At 38.5% G+C, this 16,237-nt stretch overlaps 1 protein-coding gene and 1 non-coding gene across 13 annotated transcripts in view; both read right to left on the bottom strand.

Annotated features, from left to right (window-relative positions):
* Ckap5 (cytoskeleton associated protein 5) overlaps window positions 1-16,237 on the bottom strand; it is a 102,085-nt gene that overhangs the window by 10,155 nt on the left and 75,693 nt on the right. For 7 of the 12 annotated variants that reach the window (XM_017592175.3, XM_063283664.1, XM_063283662.1 and 4 more), the window contains 9 exons: window positions 14,214-14,339; window positions 10,789-10,938; window positions 10,299-10,502; window positions 9,984-10,119; window positions 9,270-9,463; window positions 6,397-6,569; window positions 6,147-6,170; window positions 4,894-5,067; window positions 4,549-4,669 (listed from right to left, as the gene is read on the bottom strand). In XM_017592175.3, the coding sequence (XP_017447664.2) occupies window positions 4,549-4,669; window positions 4,894-5,067; window positions 6,147-6,170; window positions 6,397-6,569; window positions 9,270-9,463; window positions 9,984-10,119; window positions 10,299-10,502; window positions 10,789-10,938; window positions 14,214-14,339 (1,302 nt within the window). The remainder of the gene's footprint in view (window positions 1-4,548; window positions 4,670-4,893; window positions 5,068-6,146; window positions 6,171-6,396; window positions 6,570-9,269; window positions 9,464-9,983; window positions 10,120-10,298; window positions 10,503-10,788; window positions 10,939-14,213; window positions 14,340-16,237) is intronic. The other 5 variants (XM_063283667.1, XM_063283665.1, NM_001426928.1 and 2 more) reach the window with 1 other exon arrangement.
* On the bottom strand, window positions 9,644-9,753 carry Snord67 (small nucleolar RNA, C/D box 67). Its single transcript, XR_005503108.1, has one exon. It is a non-coding gene; the product is annotated as a small nucleolar RNA SNORD67 (small nucleolar RNA).

Here is a 16,237-nt window from a genome sequence, read left to right as displayed (position 1 = left end):
TTTACAAATAACTATCCTTAGGAATTCAATCATTACATATATATTTACTGAGCAAGACAGTATTAAATGAATTAGCCAGAGATTCTATTCTAAGAACTTTACTGTCTAGTTCAGGGAGTAATCTCTGTTTGAATATTTAATTCATTAAAAAGATTATTTTTTTTTCAGACAGTGTTGCTATTAAACCTTCAATTTAAAAAATCAGGAGTAGTGGGACATTTCTATAATCTTAGCACTCTGAAGGCTGAGGGAGCAGGAGGATATTTCATTTGAGTTCATCTTAGACTACACAGTCAAGTTCTAGATATCCTGGGTACAGAACCTGCCTTCCAATAAACAAAAACAAGAGCAACAACAACAAAAACCCCAAACAATCTTATCTATATGTATATAGTTTGGTGTGTGTGTGTGTGTGTTCAGTGTTAGAGTACACCCTGGGGTCTGACTCACAGCACTGTCAAAATTTAAAAGATAAACAATCTCAACAACAAACAGTAACAACTAAAGACCCCCCATTCATCAGATGAGGCTCAGAAACTTCAGATTATTTATTCAGTCTAAACTAAAAACTCAATGTTCTCATGTCCAGGGTTTTTCCTAGTTTAGTACTTGGTTGTAGTGATTATAAAATGTTCTGTAGGAAAATATTTATCTCTTATACACGAATATAAAAGTATTTCCAAAGGCCTTGTGTATCCTAGGCTTATTAAGCAGATTTTTATGACTGTATAAATAATGCTGAGAAACTATATATAGACTGTATGTTGATATTCAGCAAACTTCACTTTTAGCAGGACTGCCAAGCTGCACGACTTCACTGGGCCACCATTCATCCACCATTTACCTACACTACAATGTGAGCAGCACCCGGTGCTATGGACCTCACTTTCATTATCTTTTCTTGTATGCCTATTTCATAAGCACAGTATTTAGTGGGAAGGATTAATGTTTCCATATTCATGGCATAAAAATACTGCATTTTCAGGGAGGATTATTTTCCTTCTTCCTCTAATTACCTAACATTGATAAGTAGACATACTTTCATATTTATAGTATTATAATTTTCTATTTTATATTATTATAGGAATAATTATAGGACACATACTCTCAAGGCTTTAGGGACACTTTACTATACAAAGATTACATGTGCTTTTCTGCATCTAGCCTTCTCTCTTTGTTTTTTGAGTCAGGGCCTCACTATTTAGCCCTGGCTGTCCTAGAACTCACTGTGTAGACCTTGAACTCAGACAGGTTTGCCTGCCTGTGCCTCTGAATGCTGGGATTAAAAGCATGAACCTACATACTCTGACTGGCATCTACCTTTCTAATTCAGTGGAAAATTATGAAAATCTCTAAAGTCAAAGGAACAACTCTATTTGTGAAAGCAGCACAAAATGCTGGAGAGATATCTGGCTCAGCTATTAAGAGGACACTTGGTATTCTTAGAGAGGTCTAGAATTTGGTTCGCAGCTTTATCATGGAACCTTACAACTGTCCTTAACTCCAGTTTCAAGGAATCTAATGCTCTCTTCTAGATTCTGTAGACATCAATCAGGTATACACATATGCTGTACATACGTGCATGCAAAATACTCATACAAAAAACATCTTGTAATACTAGTTTGTCACCCTTCCCTTTAATACAGTTCTTCATGTTGTGGTGATCCCAATCATAAAACTATTTTGTTGCTACTTCATAACTGTAATTTTGCTGTTATGAATCATAATGTAAATATGTGATATGTAGGCTATCTGATATATGGGGATCAGCTACAGGTTGAGAACCATTAACTTAAAACATACAAACAAACAACATAATGGTTTATGAGTTTAACAAAATTTTCACTCATTCCTTTACTGAGACTTTCTAGTGTTTGTAGTTTATTACATTACAATAAACAAAATATTTGAGTATATATCCTTATATGCTTGCATTTTTATGTCTAAGAGAGAGAATATTCTCATTTCTTACAAGGACACATACTATTTGTCTTCTTTGGTGGAGACTGAATTTAGGGTCTTGTAAATGCTATACTATACTCTACTGCACTAAACTAATGAGTCACACTTCTAGTCTTCACAGCACTTTAAAAATGGACTAATGTGATCGGCATGTGGGACAGGCCTTAAATACCAGTACTCAGGAGGCAAAGGCATTCAGATGGTTGAGTTCAAGGTCAGCCTGGTCTAATGGCATCCTAGATCAGCCAGAGACCCTGTCTCACAAAACAAAGATGCAGTAACAATTCATGTCTCACCCTCCACCTCCACTTTCTCTGTGTAATGGCCCTGGCTGACTGTCCTAGAACTCACACTGTGGACCAGACTGCCATCAAACTTACAGAGATCCACCTGACTCTTGAATGCTGGAATTAAAGTTAAATGCTGCCAATATGTCTGTTTTTTTTCTTGTTGTTATTATTATTATCATTATTGTTATTTTCCTTCTTTGATTACACAATCTCATGTAGCCCAGGCTGGCTGCACACTTGACATGTAGCAAAGAACGATCCTGAGCTCTGATCCTTCTGCTTCCGAGTGCTGGGATTACAGGTACATACCACAGGTCAGCTTATACAGAACAGAAAATAAACATGTCTCCCTTCTGTTACTCTCTCTCCAGCAGCCTTATCTCAAAGTAAAGACTGCCACAGGCCCCACTTGACAGAGTAACTAACTCTCACCAGTTGTTCTCTCACCTCTGCACATGTGCTGTAACTCTTCCAGCTTCTTCAATTTTAGACTGTTGTATTTTGAATAGAAATACACTTAATTTGCCAGGCAGTGGTGGCACATGCCTTTAATCCCAGCACATGTAAATTTGAAGCTAGCCTGATTTACAGAGTAAGTTAGAGGATAGCCAACGCTACACAGAGATCCCGTCTCCAAAAACAAACAAACAAACAAACAAACAAACAAACAAACAAACAGGGTTAGAGAGATGGCTCCGTGGTTAAGAGCACTGTCTGTTCTTCCAGGAGTACCAAGTTTAATTCCCAGCAACTTCCAGCAATGACACTGTGGCTCACAACCATTCACACTGGGATCTGATGCCCTCTTCTGGTAAGAAATACACTTAAATTTATGTACTAGGTAACTGATATCATCTTTCTAATTCTGAATCATATAAACATTATATATGTATTTATGCATATATATGGTGTCCCCTCCCCTCCCCCCCTCCTGGAGACAGTCTCTGTGTGTCCTCTTGGATGTCCTGGAATTCATACTGTAAACCAGTCTGGCCTTGAACTCAAAGAGATCTGCCTGTCTGCTGCCTCACTAGAGCTGAGATTAAAGGTGTGTGCCACCACGGCCCAGCAAACAGTGTATTTTTTTTTTTTTTTGGTTCTTTTTTTTTCGGAGCTGGGGACCGAACCCAGGGCCTTGCGCTTCCTAGGTAAGCGCTCTACCACTGAGCTAAATCCCCAGCCCCCAAACAGTGTATTTTAAATGTCATTCACTAACACTTCATTATTTTTATGTAAATGCCTTGAATGTATACTACTATATTTATTTTACTAACATCACTATTGATGACTTTGAAAAGTAATTTTTTTTTTTTAAAATTTGAAAGGATGCTACAAATTGAATGACTTAGTGAAGGTTGAGCAACAATTTAAAGGTACAGCATTTCTACTCTGGATGGGTTGTCTTTACAACCAATGAAGTTTCTCCAGGACTGTGGAAAATCAGCCTAAACAGCATGGAGTCAAGGTGTCATTTGGAGTAAATGTGATAGGATCACAGAGAGTTCATTTTATTTTGCTATTTACTTGTAGCTCCCCTCCCTCACTGTAAGAAATATAACTCCCATTTTCTTTGTAATTTTTTTTTTTAAGTTAACCAGTCTCTATATAATCAATCTCCTATTTCTGCCTCCAGCCCTTCTCTGTTTTGATGTCCTTTTCTGGTTTGGATGATTCTCCATTATGAGCCCCTCTGCAAGCTACTTGCTTTGCTTGGGGCTGTAACACCATGACAGGGTGGCCCCTTGCGTAGACAACCTCTTCTTGGGAACTGATGCTCAATTACATGTCAGTGTTCTTTTATGAACACTTTCCTTGTCATCCACTGGACTTTTATCCCCTGACTCTGAGCTAACCTGGTTCCATACTAACAACCATAGTCACCACAGCAAACACAAACCTAGCTCTTCCCTACTTACACACATCTAAAACTGAACTGTTAGAGAAAGATGCAGAAAATGGTTAAAAGGGGTTGGGGATTTAGCTCAGAAGTAGAGCACTTGCCTAGCGAGCGCAAGGCCCTGGGTTCGGTCCCCAGCTCTGAGAAAGAGAAAAAAAAAAAAAAATGGTTAAAAAAATAGCTTCTGGTGGATGAATGGTTTGATTCCCAGCACCCACGTGGTAGCTCACAATTGTCTAGAACTCTAGTTCCAGGGGGTCTGATACAAATGGTAACTGGGTGGTGGTTGTGTGCCTGCCTGCTTCAATACTGTCACTGTACTAGTAGGATCCATTATTCGTCCAAGTCTCTACATGGATCCATGGAAGGAATCACTATTATGGGAAGCATTACCATTACCTGTGTCAGAGCTTGGATACTTGTGCTGATGTCACCACTGGCTACTTGGGAGATAATGAAATTGATTGTGGATGCTGTATTACTGTGCATGTCATCAAAATGTGGAGAAACAGCCCGGATCCTAGACAACAGATCACAAAGAAAAATTCAGTATGCATTACAAGACATTTTAATGAGTGAGGATTATGCAATTCTCTACTAGATCCAGGTTTTAATAAAGATGTCACTATTAGGTAGTAATCAACTCTAGGAATTTCAACGGCATACTTCCATAGTGGGTTCTTTTCAGGTATATACTCTAATGATCATGAACTGTTTGTATTTAAATGAAAAGGCTCAACTTACTTAGGTTCAGGAATAAGGACAGGCTCAAAAATGTCATCAAGTTTGTGCTGGACAAGCTCTGGCATTTCACATCGGACTGTACCATTATCATTTTCAATCTCATCTAAATCCAGCTGGAATTCTCGGCGAACCATCTGAGCTGCTTCAGGATGCCCACTCATGCTTCGAGCTTGACTGAAGGAAGAAAGCAAAAAGAGGTTCCTAAACTAAGAGGAGGATTTCTTAACACAAGGATAATATTAGCGCTGCTAGCTGCCTCAAAGCTTCAAGACAGATGTTCAACTTCTGGTTTCAGCCCCTCTGAAGGATTAAAGTTCTTGAGTGTAGGAAAGTGCCTGAAGTAACAACACTGGTTCAGGATAATCCTGAGAGCAGGCAACTTTAATTTTTGCTTAGATTGGTTAATTTACAAAAGCCTTGTTGATAATCTTGAACTTCTATTCCACTTGGAGCAGAAAATACTTATATAGACTCAAAATCTACTTCTATGAGCCAAAGTATTAATAATAGAATAACGGTTCCCTACTCTATCCATGAAATTAACCAGTGTTAAGTTCTAATCATAGGCACCTTAGAGGTAGTTTTCAGCACATTTTATACTTTGAAAGCTAGTCATTACTTTTTGAAGAAGTCATCCTTCATAGGTCAGTATTATATAGTTATGCAAAATTTCCAAATTCTATTTTTTTTTTCTCTTTTCTTTTTTTTCGGAGCTGAGGATCGAACCCAGGGCCTTGCTGAGCTAAATCCCCAACCCGTAAATTTCCAAATTCTAATTGGTTAAAAGTATCCTTGTAGCACACACAACCCCAAACACTGCTGTCACTATCTTGTTTGGCAGGCACTGTTCTGAGGCTGTAGGCCAGTTCTGGGGTGCATGCATCTCTTTAGCCTCATCTCAGGAACAGGAAGCTGGGTCTGCTGTGCTGGTGCACCCCTTTAATACCAGGACTCTGAGAAGCAGAGCTGAAACTCTTCAATTTAAGGTTAGCCTGCTACATGGTGAGCTCCAAGACAGCTAGGACCACTGTTTCAAAAAATCCAAAATAATAACAACACTAACAACAAAAGAATAAAAACAAAAACAGGAACTTGAATACAGCCAAATATAAAGAAGACTTTCATGGGAGGCCTGATACTTATGGCCACAGTCGGCTGCCCTGTTTTAACAGTTTCCAGAGGGGATGAATCCATGTCAGAAGTTAGAAAGATATAAGAGCCCTGCTAATGAGAAATTAGCAGGCAGTACTTACATCCTATAAGTGCGATACATAATTCTGTCCACGGAAAAGCAGTGAAAGAAGGCACAAGACCATTTAGAAGTGGTTTTGAGACAAAGACAATGAAGAGTGAAAGATTCAACATTTGATCATAAGACATTACCCCAGACACTCTGTCATGCATGACAATGACAAAAACTCAAGATTATGTTACAGACAAGCTCTGAGCACATACAGCTAAGTCCACAGATATGCTAGCAGACAGCTATCTATATTCACATACTTAAGTTTGGAGGACATGTCCTCAGCTGGTCCCTTGCGTAGCATGTTGGCATTAGAGTTTATATTCTGTGTGCGCTGAGGTTTCTCTTCGGCCTGTTTCACGGGTACAGCAGAAGGTCTCTTTGCTGACCGCTTTATCCTCTCCTCAAGCATGCTCATGTCCTTCTCAGAAAGCTGTGAAAGTCAAACTATTAGCACACCCATTCACTAAAATACAAATCTTACTTGGAGAATAAAAATCTAGAACCATACACTGCAAGCCCAGTATGGTGGTGCATACTTTTAAGCCCAGTACTGGGAGGCAAAGGCAGACAGGTTTCTCTGAGTTCAAGGACAGCTGGTCTACAAAACAGTCTGGACTACAAATGGAGTTCCAGAATACACAGAGCTGTTATACAGAGAAACCCTGTCTCAAAAAATTACCCTTCTCAGCTTAAAAGAAGTCAAGCAGTGGTAGCACATGCCTTTGATCCTAATTCTTGGGAGGAAGAGGTAGGCAGATTTCTAAGTTCAAGGGCAGTCTGAACTACAGAGTGAGTTTCAGGACAGTCAGGGCTACACACAAACAAGTCCAGTTTTTTTTTTTTTTTTTTTTTGGTTCTTTTTTTCGGAGCTGGGGACCGAACCCAGGGCCTTGCGCTTCCTAGGTAAGCGCTCTACCACTGAGCTAAATCCCCAGCCCCACAAGTCCAGTTTTTTTAAAAACAAAGTAACACACACACACACACACACACAATTTTCACATAGAAAAAAATAAGAAGCTATTATGATAGATCAAATTTACTTTAAAATTTCTAAATTAAGGGACTAGATAGATGGTTCTCTATTAAAAAGTATTAGCTACTCTTGCAAAGGACTTAGGTTCAGTTACCAGCACCTACATGGTGCCCCATAATCATGTAATTCCAGTTTTTGTCTGTTTTTTTTTTTTTTTTTTTTTTTTGGTTCTTTTTTTCGGAGCTGGGGACCAAACCCAGGGCCTTGCGCTTGCTAGGCAAACGCTCTACCACTGAGCTAAATCCCCAACCCCTTGTCTGTTTTTGTTATTCGAGACAGGGTTTCCCTGTGGCTCTGGCTGTCCTGGAACTCAGAGATCTGCCTGCCTCTGCCTCCTGAGTGCTGGGATTAAAAGTGTGTAATACCACCACTGTCCAGATTTTTTTTTTTAAAGACATGGCTTCTCTGTGTAATAGCCCTGGCTGTCCTGGAACTCGGAGAGGTCTTCTTCCTCTGCCTCCTAAGTATACTACTAGGTCCAGCTATAACTCCAGTTCTAGAGGTTCCATGATTTATTATAGCCTCTGTAGACACCAGGCACACATGTGGTACACATATGCACATATGTATATGTAGGCAAAAGACTCAATCATATAAAAATATAATCTTAAAACAAATAAAGGCAACTTACTACATTATTTCTAAAGTGCTTCTCTGCATTTATTTATTTGGTGTGAGTGTGAGTGAGTGAGTGAGTGTGTGTGTGTGTGTGTGTGTGCGTGCGTGCGCGCGCGCATGTTGGGTGTATGCGTTCACACAAGCACCATAATACTCATATAAAAGTTATAGGAGAACTTGTGTGAGTTGATCCTTTCCTTTTACCATGTGGGTTCCAGGGATGAAACTCAAGTATCAGGCTTGGTTGCAAAACAACTTTACCCATCATATCACTATATTATTAAGTCAACCACCATTAATAACTACACATCTATAATAACAACATATGAAAGGAAGGATATAAAAGAAATAACTAATATTAATAACTATAATCAAACAGCTAAAATAGCATCTGATGATTGCTCAGTTGGTAGTATGCTTGTTTAGTGTGTGCAAAATGGTTTGACACAGCATCATTCAAAACTGGACACAGTTGTACATACTAGTTATTCTAGCACTAAAGACGTAGGGGGAGAATCAGAAACGTTCAGTCTTAGGCTGGGCATGGCGGCTCATGACTTTAACTCTAGTACTGAAGGGTTGGGGGTGGGAGAAGAGGAGGATTTCTGAGGGTTCTAGGCCAACCTGGTCAAAATAGCCAGTTCAATGACTACTACGTAGAGAGACCCTGCCTCAAAGTAAATATAAACAAATGAAAGAAAGAATAAACAAACAAAAATTCAAGATATTCATTGGCTACATAGTGAGTTTGAGTCTGGTCTGACATATATCAAACTTTAAAAACAATTTTTAGAAAAGGAAGGAAAAAGAAGAAAAGGTAAAAAAAAAGTTTCTTTGTTTTGTTGCTAAAAACAAACAGCATCTATAAGCATGATTTTTCATTTTGGTAATTTGTTAAATGTCTCGTGTTTTGTGTCCTTCTTCATTGGTGATAGGATTTTTTTTTTTTTTCGGAGCTGGGGACCGAACCCAGGGTGGTGATAGGATTTTATTAGACAGTGGAATGCACAGTGCAGTAAAAAGGAGCCATTATAACTTTACCAGAGTGAAGAACTGAGGCCAAGACACAGTAATGATTGGCTCAAAAGGAAGAAGGAATCAAGAGGCAGAAAATGGCTGAAGTCTGTATCCAACAGTGTTCCCAAAAGGGTACCCTGTTATCCAATAACCAAATGCACCAAAATTCATAGAGCAGTATTTAAAATCCGGACTAGCTCAGATTTCTTGATTCAAAAATAGCTCTCATATCTTAAGTAAACAGCTGTAAATTAAAAACAAATTCCAGTTAAACACAGCAAAGAGGTCCAACATCAATGAAAGTACTTGAAATACATACCTAGATCTAGGATATCTTGACAGGTTAAGCTTAATAACCAATGAAACTCTAGCAGAGTTAAGATGACAGGAAACTCAACAACCAAGAAACCTTGGAATTCTTTTACAACATACTGACAAGACATACAGAAAAATATTACTTACATTTCCAATCAGTTTGAACACCTGATCTCCATGCACATTGTACACTGTTACAATGGTGTTGAGGGCAGCATTCCGTACAGCATTGTCTCGGTCTCCTATGTGAATAGCTATCTCCTTTAAGGCTTTTCCTGGGGTTGGCTGACAAACATTCATACCATAGGACTCAATTAAGCAACCTAGCTCTTCCAGGCACTCTATTGGGGAAGAAAGAACAGATGAATGAAACCCAAAAATATGGTATAGAAGTTTCTACAACTTTTCTTTGGCACACAGGAAGTGCCAAAACCTTATTCTGGGTCTTTCTAGAATTTTCTTTCTTTTATACTGTCATATTTGAAACAGTGGGCATAATAAGTGTTCATGACAGGGTATACTGTGAGTCAGATGGCCCCTGTGCACTTGGTTTGTCACCAGGGTGGTACTGAGTGGTGCCTGTATCACCTGATACTATGGCTCCACCAGTGTGCAACTCATCACTCTCACAGCCTGAACAAGAAAATTGGAATCCACTACATGGACACTAAAGAATGTCACTGCTCATTTATAAATGACTTGTTGAGAATCACTTGTGTAAGACTTGCACCTTAACTTTAATTTTGGGGATGGGAAGGCAGGGCGGGTTGAGACCTACGGCTCAGTGTAGAGAACTTGTCTAGCACATATGGGGCTCTGAGCTTAGCTCTCATCAACTCTAGAAAGACAGACAGACTTTACCTGCTCTCTGCTTAGAGTTTTTGGACTTAGTTCCTTCCATGATGAAGGGGAACATTTTGCTGGCTGGGTAGACAAGGCACATCCGGTTCAGGATAGCACGGACATCTTTACGAATGACATCCTTTGGTTCTCCAACCTGGTCAACAAGAAATGACCAAGACCTTTTCTGAGTGCAATGGTTATTTCATGCATTATTGTATTTTGAAAGGATCTTGAGAGTGAGTGAAAGGAGAGTGCCATAAATGAGGGAGTAAAAGTGTAAAAGCCAAGGTTGGCTCAGAACTCAAGTAGCCTCCCAGGATAAGAACACATTACCTTGAGGATGAGATAGGGGATAAAGGAGGATGCTTCATTCTCAGTGAGATGATACTCTTCGTCACTCAGGAGCGTGAAGAGCAATTTTAAATATTCCAGTGCTTTCATTAGGACACTTGTATTGGTGTCGAAAAACCGGAGGGTAAGCCATTTTAAGATAAGATCTAAGCAGCTGATGACACCATCTTTTTCACTTTCCAAGTGCTTAAAATGAAAGTAAAAACCCCACAGGTAAGACTGTATATAAATTTAAATTTCTACTAGGCATATATTTCTTAAATTGTAATGGTGCCCAAAAGAAAATGTAAGATTTTTAAACCTTCACCAGGATACCCAAAATACAGCATCATTTATTCTATCAAATGAAACAGCTCTACAGAAAACATGGTGTATTCTACTCCTTCCTCAAGGGACTGAAAGTTGTGACCAGTTCACAGCACCCCATATTTCCATATTCCTGGGATAGATATTTATCTATTTGAAGACTTACATCAACCATAACAGCCAGGGCTTTATTGTGATGCTGAAAATCTGCATGAAACATTTCATCTTGTAACCATTTAGCCACACAGCTAGACATCTGGGTCTTCAGCTGTTCAATATATTCATCACGTGGGGTAGTAAAATTCCACTTTAGCACCTGAAGGGGAAACAGAAAGGCATTGAGTGCAGGCAGTTACTCTGAAACAGCTGAGAGTCACCTGGTACAGTTGAAAGACCCAACTTAATGTGCTATCTTTGTACTCTTGTCCTGTTCTTTTTCTTCCTTTTTTTTGAGACAGGTTCATGCTATTTAGTACACACTGTACTGAATACAGAGAGCAGACTGGCCCTGAATTCATAGTCATCCTTCTGTCTTAGCCCGCTCAGTCCTTTTTTAAAAGTTTTCTCTTCTTTTCATCTTCATTTTTGTGTATGGGTGGTTTTTTTTTTTTTTTTTTTTTTTCTTTTTTTTCCGGAGCTGGGGACCGAACCCAGGGCCTTGTGCTTGCTAGGCAAGTGCTCTACCACTGAGCTAAATCCCCAACCCCGTGTATGGGTGTTTTGACTGCATATATATACATATATGTTTGTGTGTTACATTCATGCCTGGTGCCTTTGAAGGCTAGAAGAAGGTACTAGATTCCTTGGAGCTGGAGTTACAACACAGTTGTGAGCCACCATGTGGATGTCAGGAATCAAATCCCAGTGCTCTGCATGAACAGTCAGTGCTCTTTTAATTGCTGAGCCACCTTTCTAGCCCCTCATTTATTTCTTTTTTTGAGACAGTATATTGATTGCTCTGGACTCAAAATTGAGCTCCTGCTGGTTAAGCCTTCCAAATGTTGGGGCTATAAGCATGTACTACCCTGCTTGGCTCTAAGATACTTTTTAGTTAAATAAGACTCATGAGTAATTAATTATGAACACAAAATATAGCTCAAGGTGTTATACTTCTGAAATCCTACAAGAAAACAATTTTGAGCAATTATTAACATAAATAAATGTTGATGACCACTTATTTATTTTTTAATCCTAGCACCATGGAATCAGTCAGGGCTATATAGTAAAATGTGTCACTACAAATAATAAAAACTAAAAACTAAAAACAAAAAAAAAAAAAACCAACAAAACAAAACAAAAAAGCAAGCATATAACTGTTACAATTGTGTTACACGGTAAACACTGTTGGCATAATTTTTTAGAGGAAAAACATTCCAAAATAAAAAAAACAGGGGCTGGGGATTTAGCTCAGTGGTAGAGCGCTTACCTAGGAAGCGCAAGGCCCTGGGTTCGGTCCCCAGCTCCGAAAAAAAGAACCAAAAAAACAAACAAACAAACAAACAAAAAAACATAATACCATTCTAGGAATTTAGTAGATATAATTACTTATGTGCATAAAGACCTATATTTAAATGTACTTTTAAAAGACCTGATTTGATTTTTTAAAATTATATGTATGTAACCTAGAGTTACGTGAGTTTGTGGTCCACTTCACATGTTGCTAGAAATCAAACTTAGGTCCTATGCAAGAGCAGTATGTGCTCTTAAACTTCTAAGCTATCTCTTCAAACTCTGAAACATGTTTGTGACAGCTTAATTTGAATTCTATGACTGCAATATTGTGATTAGATTAAAAGTAATCAAAATATGTATGTGTAATATACAAGTGTATATTTACAAAAACATGCATATCCCTGCAAATAACTAAGTAATTTGTTTTGTTTCTGAGACAGGGTCTATGTAGACCTTATGGTCCAGGAACTCACTATATAGACTAGGCTGGCCTAGAACTAAAAGATCTGCCTGATAGGATTAATAGAGGAGGGAGTAAGATCAAAATACACTGCATGAAAAAAATTCAAAGAACTAATAAAATCAACAAACAAACAAACAATTTTAAGAAAAATCTATTTTGGGCCAGCAAGATGACTCAATGGTAAAGGTGCTTGCCTTCAGTTCAGATCTAGGGCTCATACGATGAAAATTAAAAACTGACTCCCACAGGTTACATAGCAGTACATACCTTTAATATCAGCACTCAGGAGGCAGAGGCCGGTAGATGTCTGTGAGTTCAAAGCACTGTGATCTACACAGTGAGTTACAGAATAAGCCGGAGTTATATAGAGAGACCCTGTCTCAAACAACCAAACAAAACCAAACAAAGAAACAAAGGAAAGTGATTTTTAAAATTTCTGCCACGCTGGCTGGGTGTGGTGGTAGAAGACAAGTAAATAAATGTAGCCTGGTGTTGCAGGCCAGCCGGCTACATAAGAATCTGTCTCAAAATCAAAAATGAAATGTCTACTATGCTCAGAATGAAAGCCAGGCCACGGTACATACTGGGCAAATGCTCTGAACACCTTAAACAACTGCATTAGCTGCACATATGGTTGGTACTGAGTTTGCATCTTGTATATTACAAGGATTAGAATAGTAGCCACTAATATGTCCCGCTGATGATAATCAATGAATACTATGTTTTTATATTTAAAAAATATTAAAGGACTGTTAAATCATCTTCCTATTTAGAGAAGACATAAACAATTAGGTCCATTCTTTAATTCTCTTTGCTAGAATTACTTTTCCTTGCTCTGAATGGTAGTATATACCTTTAATTCCAGCACTCAGGAGGCAGAGGCAGGAGGATCTCCTAGCCAGGGCTACAGAGACCTTGGGATGGAAAAAGAAAGAAAAAAAAAAAAAACCAAAAAACAAAAAACCAAACACCATCACAAACCAAAACTATAACAACAACAACAAAAAAGAATAACTTTTCTTTTAAAGTAATCCTAGAGAAAGAATAAGTTAATTTATAAAGGAAGAGACTCAATTATCAGCTACAACTTAAATTTCAAACTAAACATTTTTTCTTTTTTCTTTTTTTTTTTTAAAGATTTATTTATTTATTATATATAAGTACACTTTAGCTGTCTTCAGGTGCACCAGAAGAGGGCATCAGATCTCATTACAGATGGTTGTGAGCCACCATGTGGTTGCTGGGAATTGAACTCAGGACCTCTGGAAGAGCAGTCAATGCTCTTAACCACTGAGCAATCTCCCCAGGCCAACATTTTTTCTTTTGAGATACGGTCTTGCTAAGTAACATTAAGATGCTCTTAAAGTTTAGAATTTTGCTGCTTCATATATTCTTCAGTGTTGGGATTACAGACATTTGCTAACAAGTCCATATTGAAGAAACAAACAAAAAAGATCCCAGTAACTTTTTTTTAAAAGACAGCATCTCACTATATTTCCCTGGATGGAATGCTATGTAGACCAGGCTGGCCTCAAATTCAAGAGGTCTGCATTCAAATTAATAGATACCTGCCTGCCTCTGCTGGGACTAAAGGCTTATGCCACTATTCCTAGTCTGAAAAACTCTGACTAACAAGAGCAAGCAAAACTTCCCAAACATTCTCATCACTTCCTTACCTTCAATCCTTTCTCATCTCGCATCCTTTGTTCCTTTCCATTTGGAACAACAATGAAAATAGGCCCAGATTTATCATCATCTTCCTTTAAGGTGGTTTTGCTTGGCACTTTCTTCCCTTGTGCACTCTACAACCAGAGTTAAAAGAATACTGAGTAGTTAGGCCACTTCTGATAAATATATGCTGCTGCCTAGCATAAGAGCACTCATCAGAGATATCACTGTTCGGAGCTCTCCTATGCAGACCAGATTCAACTTCTTCATCACCTCGGCCTCTTTTGATTTTCATTACATATGTGTGTATAAATGTTTTAAAATTATATTATATGACTTTTCATTAGTCATTGAGCAAAAAATGATACACACACACACACACACACACACACACACACACACATATCTATATGAACTGGTAATAACTCAAATAGCCTAGGTCACAGACAGTTTTTTTGGGTAGTTTTCTTGAGACCTTTAATACTGTTTTTTCTCAAGACAGGGATTCTTTGTGTGGCCTGGCTGTCCGGGAAGTAGCTCTGTAGACCAGGCTGGCCTCCAAATCAGAGATCTCTGCCTCTAACCTCTGAGTGATAGGATTAAATGTGTTTACCACCACTGCCAGGCTTTTCAATACTATTCATATATTTCATTACTATTTATTTATGTAGTTATATATTTCATAGTTATATATGTCAATACTATCTATATATTTCATTATATATTCCATATTAATAAATGAATAGCACTTATACAGTTCATATCACTTAGTTGAAAAAACTCTATTAGACAAGATGGATGAAGCAAAGAAGTGCAGGCTGACAGGAGCCGGATGTAGATCGCTCCTGAGAGACACAGCCAGAATACAGCAAATACAGAGGCGAATGCCAGCAGCAAACCACTGAACTGAGAATAGGACCCCCGTTGAAGGAATCAGAGAAAGAACTGGAAGAGCTTGAAGGGGCTCGAGACCCCATATGTACAACAATGCCAAGCAACCAGAGCTTCCAGGGACTAAGCCACTACCTAAAGACTATACATGGACTGACCCTGGACTCTGACCCCATAGGTAGCAATGAATATCCTAGTAAGAGCACCAGTGGAAGGGGAAGCCCTGGGTCCTGCTAAGACTGAACCCCCAGTGAACTAGACTGTGGGGGGCAGGGCGGCAATGGGGGGAGGGTTGGGAGGGGAACACCCATAAGGAAGGGGAGGGGGGAGGGGGATGTTTGCCCGGAAACCGGGAGAGGGAATAACACTCGAAATGTATATAAGAAATACTCAAGTTAATAAAAAAAAACAACTCTATTTTTCTCTATGTATCTTTATTATATCGCTACCATAGTGCAACTAAGATATTAAATGTTTCTCTTTTTTTGTATTAAATGTCTCTAATCAAAGTTGCTATAAATGTTTTAAATACTTAGATTTAAAAAATAATGGCTAAGATATTTTTATCAGATATAAGAAAAATGAATAGTACACATGCTTAAGGTGAAATCTGAATTTTATTGAAGTCATGTAGCAAACACTAAATTTTCTAGTTGCCCAGAATTTCTTTCTAAATACTGACATCATTCAGTCAAAGTAAACATAAGCTCATTTATATGGAAATGCTTTGCAAGGGGGCTGGAGAGATGGCTCACAGATTTCTGTAGTTCCCATTTCAGGGGACATTCTCTTTTGAACTTGACCAGTAATGCATGCATGTGGTGCACAAACACACAGGCAAGCAAACAGGCAAGCAAAAGACCCATACACAAAATAAGTCAATTTTTAAGATTCAAATTTTATTATTTTTATTTTTTTAAAGATTACTTTTATCTGTATGAGTGTTTTTGCATGTATTTACAGACATGTGCACCACATGCATCTGGTACCGGTGGACATCAATAGAGGGCACTGGATCCCCTGGGACAGGAGCTACAGATGGTTATGAGCCAATATGTGAGTGCTGGAAATTGAAGTTAGGTTCTTTGCATGAATGACAAGTGTTCTTAACTGTTGATCCAATGATCCAATTCTTCAGCCT

The sequence above is a fragment of the Rattus norvegicus genome, chromosome 3 (genome assembly GCF_036323735.1).
Source record: "Rattus norvegicus strain BN/NHsdMcwi chromosome 3, GRCr8, whole genome shotgun sequence".
NCBI classification, from domain to species: Eukaryota; Metazoa; Chordata; class Mammalia; order Rodentia; family Muridae; genus Rattus; species Rattus norvegicus.
Note: the sequence above shows the minus strand (reverse complement) of the source record. Positions and strands in the feature narration are given on the sequence as shown.